This window comes from Helobdella robusta (assembly GCF_000326865.2).
Source record: "Helobdella robusta unplaced genomic scaffold HELROscaffold_5, whole genome shotgun sequence".
Classification (NCBI taxonomy): domain Eukaryota; kingdom Metazoa; phylum Annelida; class Clitellata; order Rhynchobdellida; family Glossiphoniidae; genus Helobdella; species Helobdella robusta.
This window is the reverse complement of record NW_008705254.1, coordinates 2,578,160-2,599,536: the sequence shown is the minus strand read 5'-3', so window position 1 is coordinate 2,599,536 and position 21,377 is coordinate 2,578,160. Positions and strand designations below refer to the sequence as shown.

The 21,377-nt window shown below is 31.3% G+C and overlaps 3 protein-coding genes across 3 annotated transcripts; 2 read left to right on the top strand and 1 right to left on the bottom strand.

Moving 5' to 3' along the window:
- Positions 1-1,402: 1,402 nt before the first annotated feature.
- Positions 1,403-7,755, top strand: HELRODRAFT_95367 (hypothetical protein; the record flags this gene model as incomplete). The annotated part of the gene is made up of 10 exons (XM_009027011.1): positions 1,403-1,604; positions 1,822-1,978; positions 2,261-2,430; positions 2,618-2,722; positions 3,054-3,156; positions 3,706-3,813; positions 6,259-6,321; positions 6,798-6,915; positions 7,038-7,218; positions 7,595-7,755. Coding segments are annotated over exons 1-10 (1,359 nt in total), but the record flags the coding sequence as incomplete, so codon positions are not given.
- A 4,712-nt stretch (positions 7,756-12,467) lies between these two features.
- HELRODRAFT_189182 (hypothetical protein) lies at positions 12,468-13,915 on the top strand (the record flags this gene model as incomplete). The annotated part of the gene is made up of 3 exons (XM_009027236.1): positions 12,468-12,520; positions 13,359-13,519; positions 13,728-13,915. Coding segments are annotated over 3 exons (343 nt in total), but the record flags the coding sequence as incomplete, so codon positions are not given.
- Positions 13,916-17,111: 3,196 nt separating this feature from the next.
- On the bottom strand, positions 17,112-19,373 carry HELRODRAFT_185081 (hypothetical protein). The gene is made up of 5 exons (XM_009027235.1): positions 19,087-19,373; positions 18,438-18,898; positions 18,180-18,328; positions 17,900-18,079; positions 17,112-17,591 (listed from the first exon to the last, which is right to left on the bottom strand). Exons 2-5 carry the CDS (start codon positions 18,774-18,776, stop codon positions 17,372-17,374), a joined length of 888 nt encoding a protein of 295 aa, XP_009025483.1. The 5' UTR covers positions 18,777-18,898; positions 19,087-19,373; the 3' UTR covers positions 17,112-17,371.
- Between the last annotated feature and the right edge of the window lie 2,004 nt (positions 19,374-21,377).

Here is a 21,377-nt window from a genome sequence, read left to right as displayed (position 1 = left end):
TGATTGATTGATTGATTGATTGATTGATTGATTGATTGATTGATTGATTGATTGATTGATTGATTGATTGATTGATTGATTGATTGATTGATTGATTGATTGATTGATTGATTGATTGATTGATTGATTGATTGATTGATTGATTGATTGATTGATTGATTGATTGATTGATTGATTGATTGATTGATTGATTGATTGATTGATTGATTGATTGATTGATTGATTGATTGATTGATTGATTGATTGATTGATTGATTGATTGATTGATTGATTGATTGATTGATTGATTGATTGATTGATTGATTGATTGATTGATTGATTGATTGATTGATTGATTGATTGATTGATTGATTGATTGATTGATTGATTGATTGATTGATTGATTGATTGATTGATTGATTGATTGATTGATTGATTGATTGATTGATTGATTGATTGATTGATTGATTGATTGATTGATTGATTGATTGATTGATTGATTGATTGATTGATTGAATATAGTGGTTGACATTTCCTTTGAAAACCTATCGAAATTTATAAAACGTTCATCTGACGGTGCATTCCAGTCAAACCCGTGGAACAGACTCAATGACGTTTTTTTCCTCAGTATGTAAAAGAGCAGTATTAACTATTAACTCTCATCAGATTTGAATGATCAATTCTCAAGTTGATACCTCCAGAAATCGTTGATCTTTTTAAAAATTTATCCAACAAATATCTAGGCAAAATTACATTCATGGCTATGCATTCAAGAATTCAAGTCCTTCAATGTTTGAGTAACTTTGAGCCTCTAACAATTCAGGAATGGATTGGAGGAATGACATCGATTTTTTATGAAGATTGAGGTGATTTTTCATTGACAATTTTGAATTCATTACAACACTCAGGTTAATGGCTTGTTCACAAAATTCTTTATGCCGATCATCGACAAACATTGAACTTATGCCAATTTTTAGCCATTGAACCAAGCTGCAAATTGCAAAAACTTTGTTTTACAGTGATTACATTTGAACCCGTTTCTTGTCATTCATTCATATCATATCACATATCAACATATCATATCACATATCAACAGCCGACAAACAGGAAACTAATGTACGTTTCTCATATTATAAATATATGATTTGATGCTTCTATTTCTCCATTCCTTCAATTAATTTGCAATCTCTATATTTAAGTACTTTAGGTATGTAATTTACACTCACATTATATACATATATTACATATGTAAAGTATATAGATACACATATAATTTTATACACATACACATTTATATAAATATTTATATATGTTTTATGTGTTTTATGTGCACCATAGTGACAACGACAACGATGCCTGCTTATATTTTGCCTGGCATATTTAAATAGAATGGTGGTGGAGAAGATGGATGCGCCGTTCGTGCTTTTTAATTATGCGTTTTAAATCAAAGTTTTTCTTCAAGTTTTTCATTCTTATTTTTATCATATGGATTCCCTTGCTTCTACTGCCACTTATACTCTACGGCAAATGCTCGCACAGTGGCTCTCCCTACTGCCAATTATTTTCCAGTCCATATTTTCCCGACGCTGCTGATGGGGGACATGGCACGAATCAACAAAGTGAAAGTAAATTCTGAATGAATGTAAAAATGATTGTTGAATTGAAAACTTTGTTTCAAATGAAAATTAATTGATAAATTTTTGATCAATTTGTTGAATTCCAAAAGACAAGTTGAAATAAATAAAAAGTTGAAGAGTATTTAAAATTTAAATTTAAAAATGAATATGCTTGTCTATGATCAAAGATTCAATGTTACTTATTCAATTGGTTTAAAAATAACAGATGGTTTTGTTCGACATGGAGAAATGGGAGAGCCTGTTAAATTCCAGCCTGGAAGGGAAAAGGAAATAGAAAGGCTTTTTAAAATAAACCAGTTCAACTTGCTTGCCAGTGACCTTATATCTGTCAACAGAACATTACCTGATTATCGAATGTCAAGGTCATTGGTTTAGTTTATGCTTCTATGAATTCACTTTTAAAGTAAATTTAGAGTGCTCTATTTTTCTAAATGCAGAATTAATAGAAGAATTTGTATGAAATTTAAAAAAAGTTTCTAAATGTTGAAAGAATAATTTATTTGAATATTTGAATTTCTCAGAGATATATTAATTATAATATAAATACTACAAATAATAATTCATTATCTAAATAAAATATTTACTTAAATTGAGTTAATTTGCATTTTTGGAGTATAAGACTATATAAATCAAATTATTTACAGATGCCCGAAACATCTATCCCAGTCATATAAACTTCCTTCAACCAGTATTGTTATAGTTTTTCACAATGAAGCTTGGTCAACACTTATAAGAACCATATGGAGTATTATTAACAGGACACCAAGCAGTTTATTGAAAGAAATTATATTGGTGGATGACGCCAGCGAAAAAGGTTTTCCTAAAAATTTATTTTATTTTATAGTTTCAACTGTTACATTTTTTTTATTTGGTTTATATGTTTTGAATTATGCATACTATTTGGTAATGTTATTTTAATTTTAAAACGATTTATGAATATTTTCTCTTGTATCAGTATTGGTTTTGTCGTGTTTTTATTTTATAAAAATGCTCATTTTCAGATTTTCTAGGTGTACGTCTTGATGATTACATAAAATCAATCAATGCAAATATTCAGTTAGTTAGAATGCATGAAAGAAGTGGTCTGGTTAAGGCTCGGTTGAAAGGTTGTTTGTTGTTTGTTTTGTTTTGTTTTGTTTTGTTTGTTTGTTTGTTTGTTTTGTTGTCTGTTTTATTGTTTATTTTACTCTTTTCGTTCTGAATTTGAAAAGTAAAACACAAAGGATACATAATTTAATGATATGCTTTAGTTTTATTTCAAAACAAATTTGAATTAATCTTTTCAAGTGAAATGCCTTTTTCAATGCACATAAATGTTACCAAACATCTGCTATCGTGTATTTATGAGTTCGCGAATTTTTATTTCATTTGATACTTTTCCAACCATCATCATCTTTTGAACCTTTTAACCTTTTTAACCTTTTCATCCAAAATAAGGTGCTAGTATCGCAAAGGGAGACACCCTAACCTTTCTGGATTCCCATTGTGAATGTACAGAGGGCTGGCTGGAACCTTTACTCTTTGAAATTTATAAAAATAGGTTTCGTCTGATTTTGCTGACAGATTTTTTTTTTCTGATTATTTATTTCCTATTTATATTCAACTAAAATCTTATTCAGATAATATTTACGCATTATATTATTTATGGTTATATGACATTTGTTTTTCTAAATACATTATATTTCAATATGTTAAAAATGTATCTTTAGATTTCAATAAATCAATCATCTGTGTGAGTGTGTGTGTGCGTGCGTATACCGGTTATATGTTATATAATTGACTGGACCATCATGCTTATGTATGGTGATATAACCTTTAATCTTATCTGTTATTCTATGTTCAATTTACTTTTTTCAATTTTTTAGCTTGGGTAATTCTTTCTTTTTTTTAGCTGAATGACGCTAAGTTGTGAGAATATTTTATAAAAGTTTTTACAATGGCCATGACAACATTTACCAGTTAGCAAAGTTACAAAAATGCGTTCTAATACTTTATAAGCAGCATCTTCAGTCACAGATTTTTTTTAAAACCCCACACCTTTCATTGATCTCATTTCAATAACACATGACTGAAAATAATTTCTTAACAGGAAGACGATAGCCAGTCCAATGATTGACGTGGTGAAGGATGATACGTTCCAGTACGTCAGGGGGGCCAGTAACATGTGGGGAGCATTCAGTTGGACGCTCACCTTCAAGTTTGTGCCCCTACGTTCGTTTCCACCAACTAAGTTACCAGCCTTACTGACTCAATGTTAATCATCTTTTAGATCGCCGCGATGCTGGTTTATCATTCATTTTTATGAATTCAATACTTAACCATTGTTGAATTTCATAAATATTAGTGAAATACTTATTACTTGTTTACTGAGATGGACGAGGCATAGAGTAAATAAATTTACTGCATCATATTGCGAATGTTCAACAATTTTATCCATTCTGTCACGATCATTTCATTAATTTATTAGTTACTTACTTGAAGAAACTTATTTTATTTCAAATGAGTGTTGGAGTTGAAAAGAAAAATATGTTGGCTTACACCCAAAATCGTCACAAGTCGTCTTATACACATTGCATGATCCAGTTCATTATTTTTATTTTTATCTTTACAGTTTTTTTTGCTTCGTTGTCATTATCTTCATCTTCTTCATCATCGTCGTCATCATCTTCGTTATCGTAATTATTTTTTATCAACGCTCTAGTTACTATTCTCGTAATCGTCATCATTATCATCACTTTCATCATTATTGCTATATATTCGCAAACATCACGATCATCTCATTCCCATCATCTTCTTCATCGTCATCATCATCACAATCAACATCATTGTAATATTCATCTCAGCAGTCATCATCATTTTCTTCCTCACCGTCATTTTGAATAAATCAGGGCAAAATTTTAACAAGTTCTGCTTCATCACATCGTTATTTAATCTTTTCACTCTTTCACTCATTACTCTGTGTAGAGTAGTTGTTTGCAGTAGTGTAGTTGTTCTGGGTAGTGTAGTAGTTCTGAGTAGTGTTGTACTTTGGAGGAACAATCTCATAACTCACCGCTAGATTTTCTTGTTTCACTTGTTCTTATCTATCAACTTTGATTTCTCCTCCACACTGCTGCTTTATCTCAGTTGTTCATATTCATGCTTGGGAGATATACTTTTATGCCAACGTGCTCTTGTGTTGGTGATTGTCCATTGCATGTGGTTAAGTGTGCGTGCAACTGTACGTGATTCTTCCTTTATAAATTCAATCACTTTAGTGTTCTGATTTGTTTACTTGGTTAAGATCAGCTTGGGTTGCATTATTTAAGATGTTTTGATAACAAATAACTTAAAGAAGAGTTCTTTGCCTGCATATCAAAAAGTAAAACGGATTATCCAATCTGAAGTTTTTGAGTTAACTGTCCTGTTGTAACTTTGACAAATTTGAGTAACTTTGAAGGGACTTTTAAAAAGTTGTAACTTTGATTGTAACAAATTAAAAAGCCAAGACGATGATGATGTTGATTTGAAATTTTAGCGTTGTGATTGAAGTGTACGGTTGGTTGGTTGGTTGGTACTTAAATTAACAAATCTTTACTTAATAAAATGACATTGACGATCATGTTAATTCATGAATGTACAAGTTGTAAGTACAAATGTTTACTCTGTGTTTTAAAAGGAATCAATATGCACACAGGCAGTTACAACATTAGTCGTCAATATTTGCAACGAATGTTTGATATTAAAAATAAATTGAATTAAATTAGGAGTATGCAAATGCAAGCTTTCACCATCGTTTTTAACGTCACGCACTGTGGTATTATTTTTTTCGCCACGTGTCTGCGTGTGTTTAGTGTATATATTTTATATTATATGTATATATATATATATATATATATATATTTGTCTGTGTGTGTGTGTATTTGATTTTTCATCATTGACCATCTGTTCTCTTTAAAACTAAAATTATTTCCAATTACTTATTGTTTCTCATCTACAAAATTTAAATCGCTGTGAGTTGTTTAACAAAGTACGTGTTTAGAAATAAATTTATATCACAATATCCTCATTTAAGAAAGTTTAAAGAACGAATTGTATAGATTACATCGTTACATCAATTACGCTTTTGATCATCCGGCTTTAAGAAAAACGTGACGTCTTCATCATCACCTTTATTCATCATCTTCATCATTCATCCTCATTCATCATCACCTTCATTCATCATCATCATAATCTTCATTCATCATCATCATCACCTTAATTTATCATCCTTCTCATTCATCATCATCATCTCCAATCATCTTCATTCATCATCATCTTCTTCTTCATCATCATCGTTATCATCCTTCTCATTCATCATCATCTCCATCGTGCTTTGTTATTATGCAAATTGAACATGACAGCAGTATAGTAACTAACTACCTAGATGAGGCATGTATGCGATTTTCTTTTGCACTCGATCAACAGTTGACAGCAGAGGTTTCGAACTATAATATAGGAGCAATATATCATCGTACTAACATAACAAATAGAATACTAATTGATTAACATATTAAGTAATGCTTTTTTAAATTCTGCCTTTCTTACTACCACAACCGCTGCTAACACTGCATCAAAATTATTTCCACAACAGCATGTGAATACTACTTTTACTTTAATAAAGGTGGTACGTCTTACCGGAGCGAGAGATGAAGAGGAGGAATTATGATAAGTCTGAACCAATCAGGTAGATGATGAAGATGATGATGATAATGGTGGCGAGAGTGTTGACGACGATGTTGATAATGATGCAAGTATAATGAATCTATTTATAAGTATAAAATTAAATAAACGTATAATAATAAATATAATTTAAATGTAACGATAAGAAAAAAATTCTCTCGATTTCAACATTACGCAGCAGTTGTTTTTGTTGTTGTTGGCAATGTTTGACGATAATGGTGTATAAACAAATGGGTATTTGTAGCAAGCAGTTCTGGCAATGACGTTAAAGGCATCAAAGATAATTCAGTGGAGTACAATTGTAGTGCTAATAAATAATAAAATAAGTTAAATATTTGGTTATTTATTGAGAAATCTTGCTAATCGCTGCTGACTAACGAACCATAATAGTAAGCATTTAAACGAATGGTATAAAACATAATTAAGAATATAGAAAAAGTACACTTTCCTATTTATCACTACGACTACCGCGATAAACAGAACGCCAACAATAGCTGGAGGGCTGTTCAGTGTCGATAGAGCATTCTTCTATGAGATGGGAACGTATGACGAGGGTATGAATGTCTGGGGAGCCGAAAATCTTGAGATCAGTTTCAGGGTTACTGAGATTTCTGACATTAATCATTATCGCAACAATAACCATCTACGACACATTAATAGCATTTCAATAACGTTTATGTACACTGTACCTACTTTATTTATATTTGTTATTCCGTGAAGACGTGGATGTGTGGAGGGCAGCTGTTGATTGTACCATGCTCACACGTTGGACATGTCTTCCGCAAGAAGACACCCTACACGTTTCCCGGCGGGTCAGACAAGGTCATTTTGAATAATAACGTCAGACTCGCTGAGGTCTGGTTGGATGAATGGAAGAACTTCTATTACCTCGTCAGACCAAGTGAGTTACCATTCAATTCATTTTAATTTTTTTACGTTTCATATTTTTTTTTTATTTTATTCTTATAGCGTGTCGTGCAGCTATGCGTGATGCGGATTTGTTGGAGTCGTTTGAGGTTAAATGTAAAAGTTGTGGTGTCGGGATTTGCGCGTTGTTTGATTGAATGCCTTTCTACAACGACTTCCTGAAACTTTCCATGTTATATTTTTTCAGATTTTTAACTTGTTATTTAACCTTTCACGTAAGAAAGAGATAGTAAAAGTTCATTTTGAAATTTGAGAGTTAATTTGCTCAAAAATATTTGCCTGTATCATCAGATCGAAACCGTTATAGTGTTGTAAGCTTATTTCTTATTTCTCTTTTCAATTCATCTCAGATGCGAAGAGCGTGTCTGCAGGCAATCTGACATCCAGGCTGGAGCTTCGTGAGAGATTGAAGTGCAAAAGTTTCAGATGGTACCTCATTAATATATTTCCCGAGTCTCAGTTTCCGTTAAATTATATCTTCTTTGGCAAGGTTCGTAATGAACAATTGAAACGAACTAATTAAGTGTGTTCTACTCCTTTAGCATTCGTTTTATTCTTTCCATAAATCTATTTTAGGTTTAACTGCTGGCAGAACTCATTTATTTTATAAATCGCTTGTGAAATTAAGTGACGGTGTTGGCAGACATAAAATTTAAAACATTATTCAAACGTAAGTTTCGTATTGTTTCTATTGTCATTAACCTACTCAGAGTGCCTCACTTTTCAGAAATTTAAATTTCTCACCGCATTTTCGTTCGTGATTTTAAAATACTGTTTCACATATAAATGAAGATTTACTTTTAAGTTTTGTTGGCGAAATTTTCACATATAAAGGAAGATTTACTTTTAAGTTTTGTTGGCGAAATTTCATTTATAATATGAGAACATTGAGATTAATTTACCTTTCAATAAAGATTGTCAGCAAGAAATCGAAACTCTGTACGACGGTGGTCGGTACTAAGCATAATGAGACACTGCAAGCCACTCATTGCTCCAAATCTCCCAACCAGGTCTACGCTTTCAAATGTTTTAATATCTTTAATGCGACTTGCAATAAAAGTTCATTTTATTTTTATTTAAACTTTCATATCACATGTTTACTGTAGTTTCACAACAATTGTTATTTACATTTATTGTAAACTTGCACTTATGAACATTTAAAGCTATTCTTAATGAATGGCAACCGTGCAATTCAAAATGAACATCTCTGTTTTACACTGGAATCGTTGAACCAGCCAATAAAACTTACTCAGTGCAAGAAGGAATGGCTCTTGCAGAAGTGGAGCTACGATTCCAAGGTTGTCGGCGTCTTCCAACTTCATTTCATTGCTATGATATTTTTATTCTCTCTCGTTGCCTTACTCACGAGTATCAACGAAACACAAACGCTTGTATTAAAGCAGCTTGAATTGTAGGATCACGTGATTACACTACACCTTTGTCGCTCAAAACTTATTTCTATTTAATACTATTTAATTAATTGCATATGCAATGCATCAAATGTTAGCTAAACGGTTTTGCATTAGTGAACCTTATTTGTTTTGTTATTGTGTTATTGCCAACTGCCTAATGTTGACAAGTCTTATTTTACATAGTTCAATGGAATACATTTTGTATCGCACTTGGAATGAACTTTATTATAACATTTAATTTTCAGTCACATTCAATCAGTTCTCAAGCAAAAAGATTATGTCTGACACTGAAGGACGGCCAATCTATCGTAACAAGTAGCCTTTATCTTCTACAATCTTTATTTCATTAACTATTTTATTTCTAGTGACGCAGACGTTTTATTGAGGAACGGGAATACTCGCTGCTGATGAAGGACGTATTAGAAACTGTTTTCTAATATAGTTTCATACAAGCGATTAAATGCATACCTACAAACTGATTTATAAATGATACAGTTAATTAAAATTCTCTCTCCATAGCGACAAGATGAGTTGCTGAGACTGATTTTAATTATTGAATCGACAGCTAAAAATACGTTTTTATAGACGATTTAATTAGAGGTTCCAAATTAAAATTACTGTTATTTAAAAATTTGAAAAGCGTCAAAGATATTCTACAACTTTCAATGGTTGGGATTAATACTGAAGAGTTGATCGTTAAGTACAAAAATTGTTCGAATATTTCATAATATTATTAGGTGAACATTATTTAGAAAAAAGAATTGAGTTTTGTTTAAATATAAATTTGCTGATGTGAATTTAATAAAACTACTGAAACATTTAAAGCTTGTGATAGAGACAAAAAATCAAAAAAGAAACATATTTTTCACGAATAGTTACATAATCCTCTCTTTCAAAATTATTTTTAAAATTAAGAAATCATATCCAGTTTAACGAGCATTTCAATACATTTTTAACGAAGAAACGAACATTCTAACATCAATGGTACCTACTGATTAATAATGATTGAAATGAATTTGCAATTTATTTTTAAGCATACTGCTCGACAAAGGATCCAAATCAGGCCTGGCATGTAGAAACCATGGATTGGAAAGCCACCGACGAATCTCCGCATGTCGTATAGCGAGACTTTCTCACATCGCAACGACTATTTTTGTATTTACATTTATTTATTTATTCATTCATTCATTCACTCATTTGTTTATTTGTTTGTTTATTCATTTATTTTAAGACAGTAAGGTACATTCAGTTTAGACAGTATTCATAGAAATATTTAATCAATACATGTCATTTTTCGAGTCATATTTTAATTTTTTGAACCGTACAATGAAGATTATCGTTATATAAATTACCATGAAACCAACCATTGTTAGTTTTTCAGCGTTGTAATAATATTCCGTCACCTAAGCAATATAACGTGTGTGAATTTGAATGTCATTAGTGTTTTCCACACGGCTGGTTCGTACTTTCACTAATTCACAAATAAGAAACATGGTATGCCATGCTCTGGTGCTCCGATATGTTTTGTTTTTCTTCTCGGGTAAAATGCATCCTAAGATAATATTTAGCTTCATAAATGATTTCTGTCAATGATTTCATAGTCTGCCCAATATAAGTCATTTTTTGTACAAATTTTTTTAAAATAATTCTAATTAATATTCAGATGACATTTTCTTTTTGGCTGATGTAATTTTAGATGAAATAAAAAATTTATTAATCAATATTTTGAATGTTAAGTTATTTTAATAACTTTAAAAAAGTTCTGTCACAAGTTGCTTGTTTTGGAGTGTTGAAATTACTATCTTCAATTTTTCGCCTATTGTCATTTTCTCGCACAAATATGATTTTTTGCATAGTTTTTCATTTTGCTTTTAATACGCCTTTATATCTGTTAACGTTTAAAACGTGTAATTAAGTTTTTTAAGACGATTTATACAGAACTAGTAAATGTGCATTCTGTTATCGTCAAATTTTTCGTTGCGTTAAATTCTCAAATTATATTTAGTAAACATCTCATTTTCAGTATTTGTTATGACCGAATATTTTTTTCATTTAAAAATCACCAAAATCATAACCTCTAAGTTTTTGAACAGCGTTTAAGTTATTTTTTCAGATACATTATAAATATTATAAATAACTTTTTAATTCATTTTTCTAAAAATGTAACAGCGTTTTTAATAAAAATATGTTGTTAAAGTTGCTGGTGATTTATTTACTTTTAAGAAAATAAATATTATGGTCCCACCCAGCAAAACGGTATTAATCAATCTATCAATTAGTTTGTAAAGAGCTATTCCCGCGATGTTCAACAGCGCTCCTCAGTGAATTCTGCAAACAGATGGGCCTGAAATCCGCTCTGAACTTCGTAAGTGATGGGGAAGTAGTCAGAGAAGGAGGTAGAGAGTTCCAGAGAGAAGGGCCAGAAAAAGCAAACGCAGATTTAGCAAAAGAATGTTTAACACGAGTTAAGAAGTGTGAACAAGAAGACAGCCGTAAACCAGGGCGCTTAGGTTCAATTAATATATCTGATGAGTAATTATTAATTTAGATAACAGATAATAATTTAGATTGAGATTTTTTCTTTTTATAGACAGCCAGTTTAAGAGAACAAGATATGGAGATATGTGAGAAAAGAATGGACCACGAGCAACTAGATGAGCAGCAGAGTTAAAAGCTTAACTTTGTTTAAGGATAGTGTAAAATCGGGAAGACCGTGGTAGAGAGAATTACAATAATCAATCCTAGATAAAACTAAAGAAGTAACAAAAGGAAATGAGTAGCATCGTCAAGAAAGCACATCTTTGAGCAACATGAACAAAACTGTCAGAATGTATCAGACGTCCAATAAAATATAAGAATAAGAAAATGTAATGAGTTGATCGATAGGGTTGGAAATAACTAATAAACAAAAGTGACCAATAGATTTTAACAGAATCAGTTTTGCTCTTTTTTTTAAATGTTCAATGATCGCTTGTTAAACGATGCGTTACCTAACTACATAAAGAAAATTGACGATGAGGGTGATGGCAGAAATTATTGTTATCACAATTATTTTAACAAGACAATAATTTTTAATAAATTTTCATTTAAATGTACCACCATTTTAGCATGATTTGGAACATTATCAATATCACAGCCATTATATTTAAAGGATCTTATCACCGTCAAAAAACCGGCAGATGCATACGCTGTTCAAATATACCAACAATAGCCATGCATCCTGCGTCTACAGACCCTCATTCTTCACCATCAATTTGGAACACATTGCCTGCGCAGATCAGAACATGTACACTTACTAAAAAGATTAAAAACTCACTTTTATTAGTAAGAAAAAGACCCAGGCAAAAAGTCCCTTGCTCAAATGCATAATTAATGACGCTAAGTGCATTGTTGTTGTTGCAAGTTGCATGGTCAACTGCTTATGCTTAACGCCCGAAACTTTCTGTATGAAAAAAATGTCCTATCTACGTATATTAAATAAAATATCTAGCCTATATTAAATAATTTATTGATAGCAACAACATCCAAAAAACCATCACCAATACCACCAACCGTCAGATTGCGACCCCTAGAATCTTTTCATCAACACCAACATTACAATTATTATTCCAATTAAAACCATCACCATCTATTATACATTAAGTAATAGTGTTCGATAAATACCAATTTGTGTTATTCTATGCCAGCTTCGGATCAATAATATTAATTTTCCTTTTTATATAAATTGTAGCGCATTATCTTTGGTTATATTAAAAAGTTAATCTAAGTTAGAATACGTTGGGCTGCTCTCGACTGGCTTCCAAATAAATAAGATGTCTTCTGCAGTTCAGAAACTCGCTGGCGCAGTTCCGAAGGCCATCCAAGGTTGTTTTTTTAATTATTTCTGTTTGACTTGATTTTTATACAAATTAATATAATGTTTATGTAGTTGTAAATAGATGACCTTCAATTTTGTTAAGCACTTCCAATCATTTTCATTGCATCTTTCATTCTTTTTTTATATTATAAAAGAATGAATGATGATAATGGTAGAAGATACAAGATAGAAATAGATAGAATAAAATTTTAAATAGTCTAAAAGTTTTCAATCAAACGATTTGCTTTCGCTCTTTCATATTTTCTGGTTAATTATTTATATCTTATAGAATGATTTTTTCATGAATTAGATTAGAATTTTATAATAAATTTTCATGGGATTTTGTCAGCATTTTTTATGTTTGGCTTTGTTTGGGGCAATCACATCCTGTGGTGAAGTGAATGTGACTGCTGACATTTGGCTATTGACCGCATGCCACTGATCCATTATTTTTAAATTTTATTTGATTTTTGCTTGATTTTTTTTTTTTAACTTTTTCTTTATAAATTAATATTGTAGACTTTTTTTAAAATAAAAGTCACTTTATTTTTAATAATTATAATTAAATCCAATAACTGGTATGGTAATTAAATGATAAATTCATTTCCGTATCAAAAGTGAAATTTGTAATCCCGAAAATTTGAATTTTAAATTTCTGTTTTTTTAAATTGAATAATTAGCAAGCACATATCATTGATTAATGATAAACGGCAATAATATTACAACAAATAAATATTTCCTAAAAATTCAACATAAAGTTTAAAAAATATGATATTTTAGTTAATTGACTAAAAATTGTTTTTTAATTAAACTCTAGTACATAATACAAATATCTATTCAATTCAGTTGGACGGGCCACGCTGACTCCCAAACTCAACACATTTTGGAAATATGCAAAAGTAGAGTTGAAGCCTCCAACACCCGCTGAGTGGCCTCAAGTTGCTCAGGGATTCCAGAATCTTGCAAAAGCTGTAAGGACACAGAAATGGAAACAGTTAACTGTTAAGGTGATTTAATTACAATTTGTTCATTTTAAAAACAAGGTTTGAGCTGAGTTTTATCTCAGGTATATAGTTGGTTTTGCATAAAAAATATTTTTTTAAACACCATTTACTTTAATTCATTATTATTTTGCTATTTTTAAGTTGATTGTATTACATATTAGTTAAGTGGACTTAGCAATCAAATAATTTCTTTTGCTGAATAATATTTCAGGAAGCTTTCATCAATGCAGTGGTGGCAACAGAAGTCATATGCTGGTTCTTCGTTGGTGAATGCATTGGCAAGGGCACATTAATTGGTTACCAGATCAAAGGAGCTGTTGACTTTGATTTGCATTTGTAACAATTCTGTAACTTGATGGTCCATTTTGATATGAATGTTTCGCAAAATTAAATGCATATTACATTATCAATAATTAATAAAATAAAAGTTGTTTTGATTTCTTTTATTCCAGAATAAATTTGTTTTAAATAATTTTTATTTCAAGTCGCGTGACAATTACATAGATCATGTGATCCCATAACTAACATAAGAATCACTGAGCACGGGATTCAGTAACATAGCTAATATACCTTGATTGAGAATAATGAGTTGTTGAACATCCTGCTTGCTATTGACAGGCTTCTAAATGCATGCCAAAATAGCATAACCTTCAGTTGAACTCGCACCCGTATTACTTATTATTTAATTGGTGTCTGCTCACATGTAAGTTGTGAAGCCTTCAAGTTTGTCGTTGGTTTATTTCAAATTGTTCTTGTTTCTATAAAGTAACAGCGTTGATTGAAGACAAGTTTTTATCAAAATCTAGACCAATTGGTGGAGTAGAATGTTGTCCTACTCTGCAATCTGGTCGTTCGCATTTTGAAAATAAGATTTTAAGCCAATTTTGTCCATTTAATGCAGCGTAGGCAGTCGGTTCTTTCAAATCAGCAATGAAATTTACGGACAGGCAAACAAATCATTGAGGGCGCCGGAATAATATCGTTGTGATAATTGTTAGAACTGTTGTTTAGCAACAAGTTATTGTATTTTTTAGTTGATAAATTAAGATAAGAAGACATGTCCTAACTTTTGCGAAAAGATGCCACACACGCACGGATTTGTACCTCATTAAATTACACTTTTAGAGACCATTTAAATTAGAGACCAGTTGAAACGGTAGTTCATTTTATCCGTTGTCAGGTCATGAGTAACAAAGGATAGTACAACTTCAAATTATTCAACAATATAATAAAAATTTATTTCAAACAAATAAAGGTAAATACAATGAAATGATGAATAAAATAAGACATTTCTCGATGCAATAGTAATAATTTACGATGCTAGCAGCTAGCTAATGCAAACCGCTGCTTAATAATAATACCTATTATTTTCATGCAGACACGCAGTTACACTTAACATGATGTGATGTAGCTTTGCAATCAGTGGCCGATGCACATTAATTCTCTTCATAACATCTGACCACGAAAAATTTTGAACGTAATATTTGAAAAGAGTTAATATAGAACGTTATTATTGACGTTTTGTTAGTAAATGCTAGATTCATCATACCTTGATCTTATTAAATACAAAATCGTTCATTGAAAAAAAAAGTTTCATATAATACTACTGCATGGTGAACAAGTGAAAAATAAAATACAAATAAACGAAGTTTATTGACAACTGAAATGAAATAGGTAATAATCATTAAAAATAAGTGTATATATACTTTTACGAACGAATATTAATAACGAGAATTGTAAATGAATGAATGAATCGACACTTTATAATACAGAACCCTACACGATATTTGAATGTACATAAACAGAACTTGCTAACGTAAGTGGTGTATTAACTAAAGAACAACATGGTCAGAGCTGGAACGCTACCGCCAGCTAACTAAACGAATTAAGTGAACAAATAAACAGAGAAATAAATAAATTAACGAACGAATGAATAAATATGTGAACGATGAAATAGATGAATCAACGGATTAGTGAATGAATGTATGAATGTCAAACATCATATGATGGTTTGTAACGTAATTTTTTAAGAAAAATTTAACAAGTAAACAACATGAGGATAGTTCAAGATTGTCGACTTGTTTGTACTTGTATGTGGCCAACATTCAAATTTCATTGGTTACATATGAATCTGTGGCTGTTTTACCACGTATTTATTGGTGGATAACTGATGATTTATGATATAGGGCACAATCAAACACATACTCATACACACATACAACGACACACACCACACAGAGAGAGAGATAGAGAGAGAGAGAGAGAGAAAGAGAGACATACATAAAATTACCTATAGCCACTACTAAACCCGATATAACAAATTTTGATTTAACGACAGCACTATAAAAATCTTAACGCGTTAATATTTGATTTAAATGAGATGAGTTAGTAATGAGAGTCTGCTCCTATATCATGCATGAATTGTCGCCATCACTGCCACCAACAAAAGACATTTTCACATTTTAAAGGTTATAACATGTAGAAGTAACATGATTCAACTGCTGGAACGGAAATACAACACCAATCACTGTTTGGATTTTAATAAAAATGGACGCAGCATCAACTGTTACAATCCAAGTGCATGGCTTGCTCCATTGGAAGTTTGTGATACTATCGTGAGGAGGAAGTGAAGGTTAACGGAAACCATAATCCAATCTTGAAATCTCTATCATATAATTACTCAGAACAGTTAGACCATTTATTGAATGCCTCTTCCATATTAGTCATAAAATTAAATATCATTGTAGAGTAAATTATTCCTGTATACTATACATATGCACTATATATATATATATATATATATATATGCGCAAATGAACAAACTTATATTGAATTATATATATAAATATATATAAATATATATATATATATATATATATATATGCGCAAATGAACAAACTTATATTGAATATGTGAATAACGTTAATTACAATCAGGTAACATGTAAAGAAAATCCTCCAATAGATAATGCTACTTGATTCACATCAGTCAACGTAAAACAATGTACAGTGAATTTTTTATGAGATAATTAAAACAAACCAACGTTAAAAAAAAAGGATAAAAACATTCTATGTACATACAGAGCAATGTTTTGCGTTCTTTGGTAGTTGTTGTGGTGAGGAGGTACAATGTAAATGTACAAATGATATGCGTAAACAATCTGTTGAATGGAACATTTTTTGAAAAAGTTATGCATTACACACACACACACACACACACACACACACACACACACACACACACACACACACACACACAAACAAACAAGTAAGGTATTCATACATTAAACTGTAAAAACTAAAAAATAAATTTAATGACAAAAAATAATATCCTGCCTTCAAGATGCATACCATTATCAATCATCCAACCACTTGAACTTGGGATATATCCTGATGTTTTTAATGAGACTAAATGGCTGGAACACACATAAACTTTGATACATATATTATTCATTTCAACTAACAAATACATTCATGAAATGTACATACTACTAATGAAAAATTCCTTCAACAGACAATTCAGTGAGTGACGGTTGAAAGGAATCAATGTAAAATAAATTCAGGTACATTAGAGATTTACAAACACAAACAATTCATTATCAGTTGGCGGACATTAACTTTTAATACAAACATGTTTAAATGTACTTGCCTGTAAATAACTTGAGGTACACGCAAATTCAAATATGTAAGATAAATACAAAAACATGAAGTGAAATATAATATTTGAACATAAACTGTCATAAACAATGTATTTGTTATATATATATATATATATATATATAGTGTATATAGATATACATATATTACATAGATAATATATTAAAAAATAAGATAAATGAGAAATAAAATGGAGAAGTCAACTGACAACCAAATCAATGTTGATGAATCGCTCGAGTCGTTCGATGTACTGAGGAAAAATTTCAATGTCGTTGTGGCCAGCCCCGTCCACCCAGAGGGGGTCCACTGTTCTCGGGCACCTCTGCTGAATCAGCTGACCGTGCGAAAAGTCAACAACTTCATCCTCTGTGCCATGGATGACAAGGACCAGTGAAGTTATCCGGGGCACTTTGTCTATGCTGGAAAAGTTTGTATATATATATATATATATATACACATATATATAAACACGTTTTTTGTATGCTATGTCTGTGTTGAACATGCATGTGTGTATTCATTTATATATACGTTACATGTCTGCCCTGAATATGCATGTGTGTCCATGATGAATATGTGCATGCATCTGTAATGAATGAATAAGTACATGTACGTCTATTGAATATGTATACTTATGATAAATTAGTATGTAGACACTGTCTGTGCTGAACATTTATGCATGAATTTTGAATGAAATAAAGTGCGGAAGGAGCACTGTAGCAGCACTAACCTTGGAAAAGCATCAAAGCACCAGGTACGTTTGGTATCTGGAAATGCCATCCTCAATCCTGATGTGAGTGGGGAGTGCAAGATAACTCCGCCAACTTCGTACTTCGATGCCAGATCAATTGTTGGCACTGTCCCAATACTCTGCCCATAGAGAATTATGTTCTGGGGGCACAAGCCATACCTAAAATTATTTGTGATAAAAATAAAAAAATTTAAAAACCAAAACACATTGAAAAGTTTTTTATCAACATAATGTGATTGCAACTACAAACATATTCAACCTTTTGTTAAGACACAGCCAAGCGGCTTCAATATCAGAATACAAGTGCCTCTCAGAAGGTGCACCGGAACTGCAACCGTAGCCTGTATAGTCGTAGGCCATCACATTGCAGTGCAAACGAGATCCTAAACTCACCAAGAAGCTGGTCATCTAGAAAAGCAATATTTAAATGAATTATTTAAAGAGACAATAAAAATTACAATAAAATACAAAAAATTAATTACATACATAATGAAATAAGTAATAGAAAATATTCAACCTGTCCTATATCAACTGCATTGCCATGGCTGAACAGGATAGTATATTTGGCATCAGGAACACAGTGTATAAAAATTGCTGCTATTGTTTGTTGCCTACTTGTTCGTAATGTCAAAGCTTCGATACATTCAAGCTCCCTATCACTGTATTGCCACTCAGCTTCTTCTTTTAAAATTAATTTCTTTCTACCTCCTCCCACTGACTCATCAACTATTGCATAGGATGGCTCAGGTGGTAAGAAGGCCAGTTTAGCTGCAATACGCGATGGACACGGAGGGCAACAAAATATTCCACATAGTCGTTTAACTGATTGCCATGTTACATTACCTCCACTCATCATGGCAATGCTTCAATTGTTTTTTATTTTCTTTTATGATCAGTGATGTGCTGCAATCAGGATCTTTTTTTTGGTGATCACCGGATCATCAATTTAATGATTAAATTAATGCAATGATCAAAAATCTGTATTTAATGAAAAATACATAAGTTAACTAAGTTTAATAAATTTACAAAAATATTTTCATCATTCAACTCTACTAAAAACTAAACTAAATCAAAATTAATTAATTTATAAAATCTAACTAAACTAAACTGAAAACGGAATGTGAAATTTTTGCGACTATGCTGGCAAAAATATAGAATGACTAAACTGTGATTAGCCAGTGGATTGATCATTGCATTTGTTACGTTATGGTCACTAGTGTATTAGTGGAAAACACTAATTACTACACACACCACAGCCAATGAAAAGGATTCAAAAAGACAAAACCACAAAACAGAAAGAAATACAATACAAAACAAACCCGTGTTTTTTAAGAAGGATGCATCAGGAGGAATGACGGCCAAATTTCAGATTCGTCAACAAAACGAAAACCTTAATATAAATTCCCTAATGCCGGCAAAATAATTTCAGAATATTAGGTAAATAAATAAATAAATATAACAAACACCAAAGCAAAGATAATATGCATCAACAAAAAATAAATCTTATAGCGTCAAATTAAATTGCTTGTTACTAATCCGAATTTTGGAGTCGTTTAAATTGAGATAAGAAAATGTTTTTAAACTTGTTTTCTAAATCTAATTCGGTTATATAACTCTAAATTCGTTTGGTTAATTATAGATGTTGTATTTAATAAATAAGATTTTCATATTTTCAACAGTTTTTAACCACATTTACTCATTATATTTTATTATTTTTCAAACTATTTTTTATTATTAATAGAGTTATTAAATCTTTTCAAATGTAAATTCTTGCTAAAAGGTTCTATTATACCTAATCAAGTTAAAATAAAATAAAGCAGACATTTTTGCTACAACCATTTTACGACATTAATATCATTAAATAAAATTTGTTAAAACTTCTTATTTTGTTCTAATCCGGCCGTCTGTTTAATGATCCTTTCCAAGTTTTATTTCCTCGTTTGAATGCATTTTGTTCCCCAATAAAACTAATAGTGTAGTGTTTGGTGAACCTACGTTTAGATGCATAACTTTCAGTGATTTCGTTATATAATAAATCCTAAATTTTTGGTTGGTCCCAAATGGTTTCATTTTTGATTATTCATTTAAAATATTTACATGTTCCATCTGTTATTGTTCGTTCGTAACCGTTTTATTCTTCGCAACAAACTTGCATGGTCTGTTTGAACTTTTTCATCAGAAGCGTTGTTCAACGATTGCGATGATGTAACTTTATTCGAGTGTTTGAATACAAAGCAATTAATGTGTAATCATCATTAGGCTAATTACTGCAACACGAATCTGGATTGACTCACTCATTTCATCATGCACATCGTCAACTTATTTTGTATCATTTTTAACGCACTCATACATCATCATCACTATAAACATCATCCTTTGAACGAAATGTGTTTCGGCGCATAAAGCCAGAAAAATGTTTAAAACCTAAATTATACAACATATGACATTACCTACAACACTACATACATCTCAGGCTTTTGACAGTGTTGGAAAAACAATTGCACATGTAATTTTAATGAAAAATTTTATTTTACCATTCGATATATACAAGACACCCGTTTCTATATTCTGCAAACATTATATAATTTAAAAAAAATTTAAACTGCTTCAGAAGCTTCAGAGCTGTATCTATTTAGGAACAAAATGTTGACTGAAACAACTTTTACCAAGCACTTCATGTTATTATATGAAATATAACAGAACATCATTATAATTAGCTCAGCAACTTTTTTTTACATCCATCATTGTTATTACGTCATAAAAATGCATATTGAATAAGGAAGCATTTGTGAGGAGTTCATCATCCGGGGGAGAAATAATCTGGAGCCATCGATATTCCCATTGATCCCATCTTGTCTGTGTAGTACAGCACAACGATGCAATTATAGATTAACTTTGATTAAAATGATTGCACGTCCAAACGGCCATATTTGATTACAGTCACTGGCTCGTATAAGGAGTTGTGTGAGTGTGAGAGTCTATAGTTGCGTGTTCCATCCATATGCATATGTTGTTCTATGTTTGTTATTGCGTTTCATGTATGTGGCTCGTCTTTATATGCTGCTCTTTGTTGTTATATGTTTTTTGTAGTTTTGTGTGTGTTAGTGTGTTATTGATGTGTGTTATCGTTGTTGCGTGTTACTGATATTTATTAATGTTTGTTTTTTTTGCACGCAACTGAGATTTCTGTCATCTAATGATGTGCACACTTCAAATTGCGCGAGTGTGTACGTGTGTGCGTGCGTGCGTGTGCGTGTGCAGTACACAGTAGTGCATTGGTCATTTGTTTGTTATGACAGTGCGCCTTGTCCAATCATTCGTGATGTGTGGTGTGGTGAGAAGTTTGTTTGTGAGTGCCTGCTTGCTAGTGATCTTCAGAAATAATCGCGCGAGTTTTAAGCCTTTGTTCTCTGCGTGTTGACTGACTATGCTGCTGTTCATTTAATGAATTTAATGA

Coding starts and splice junctions, on each gene's coding strand:
- HELRODRAFT_185081 (XM_009027235.1), bottom strand. CDS start 18,776: ATGATGAGTGGAGGTAATGTAACATGGCAATCAGTTAAACGACTATGT. Junction 18,329..18,437: donor ATGCAGTTGATATAGGACAG/GTTGAATATTTT, acceptor TTGCTTTTCTAG/ATGACCAGCTTCTTGGTGAG. Junction 17,592..17,899: donor TGCTTTGATGCTTTTCCAAG/GTTAGTGCTGCT, acceptor AAACTTTTCCAG/CATAGACAAAGTGCCCCGGA.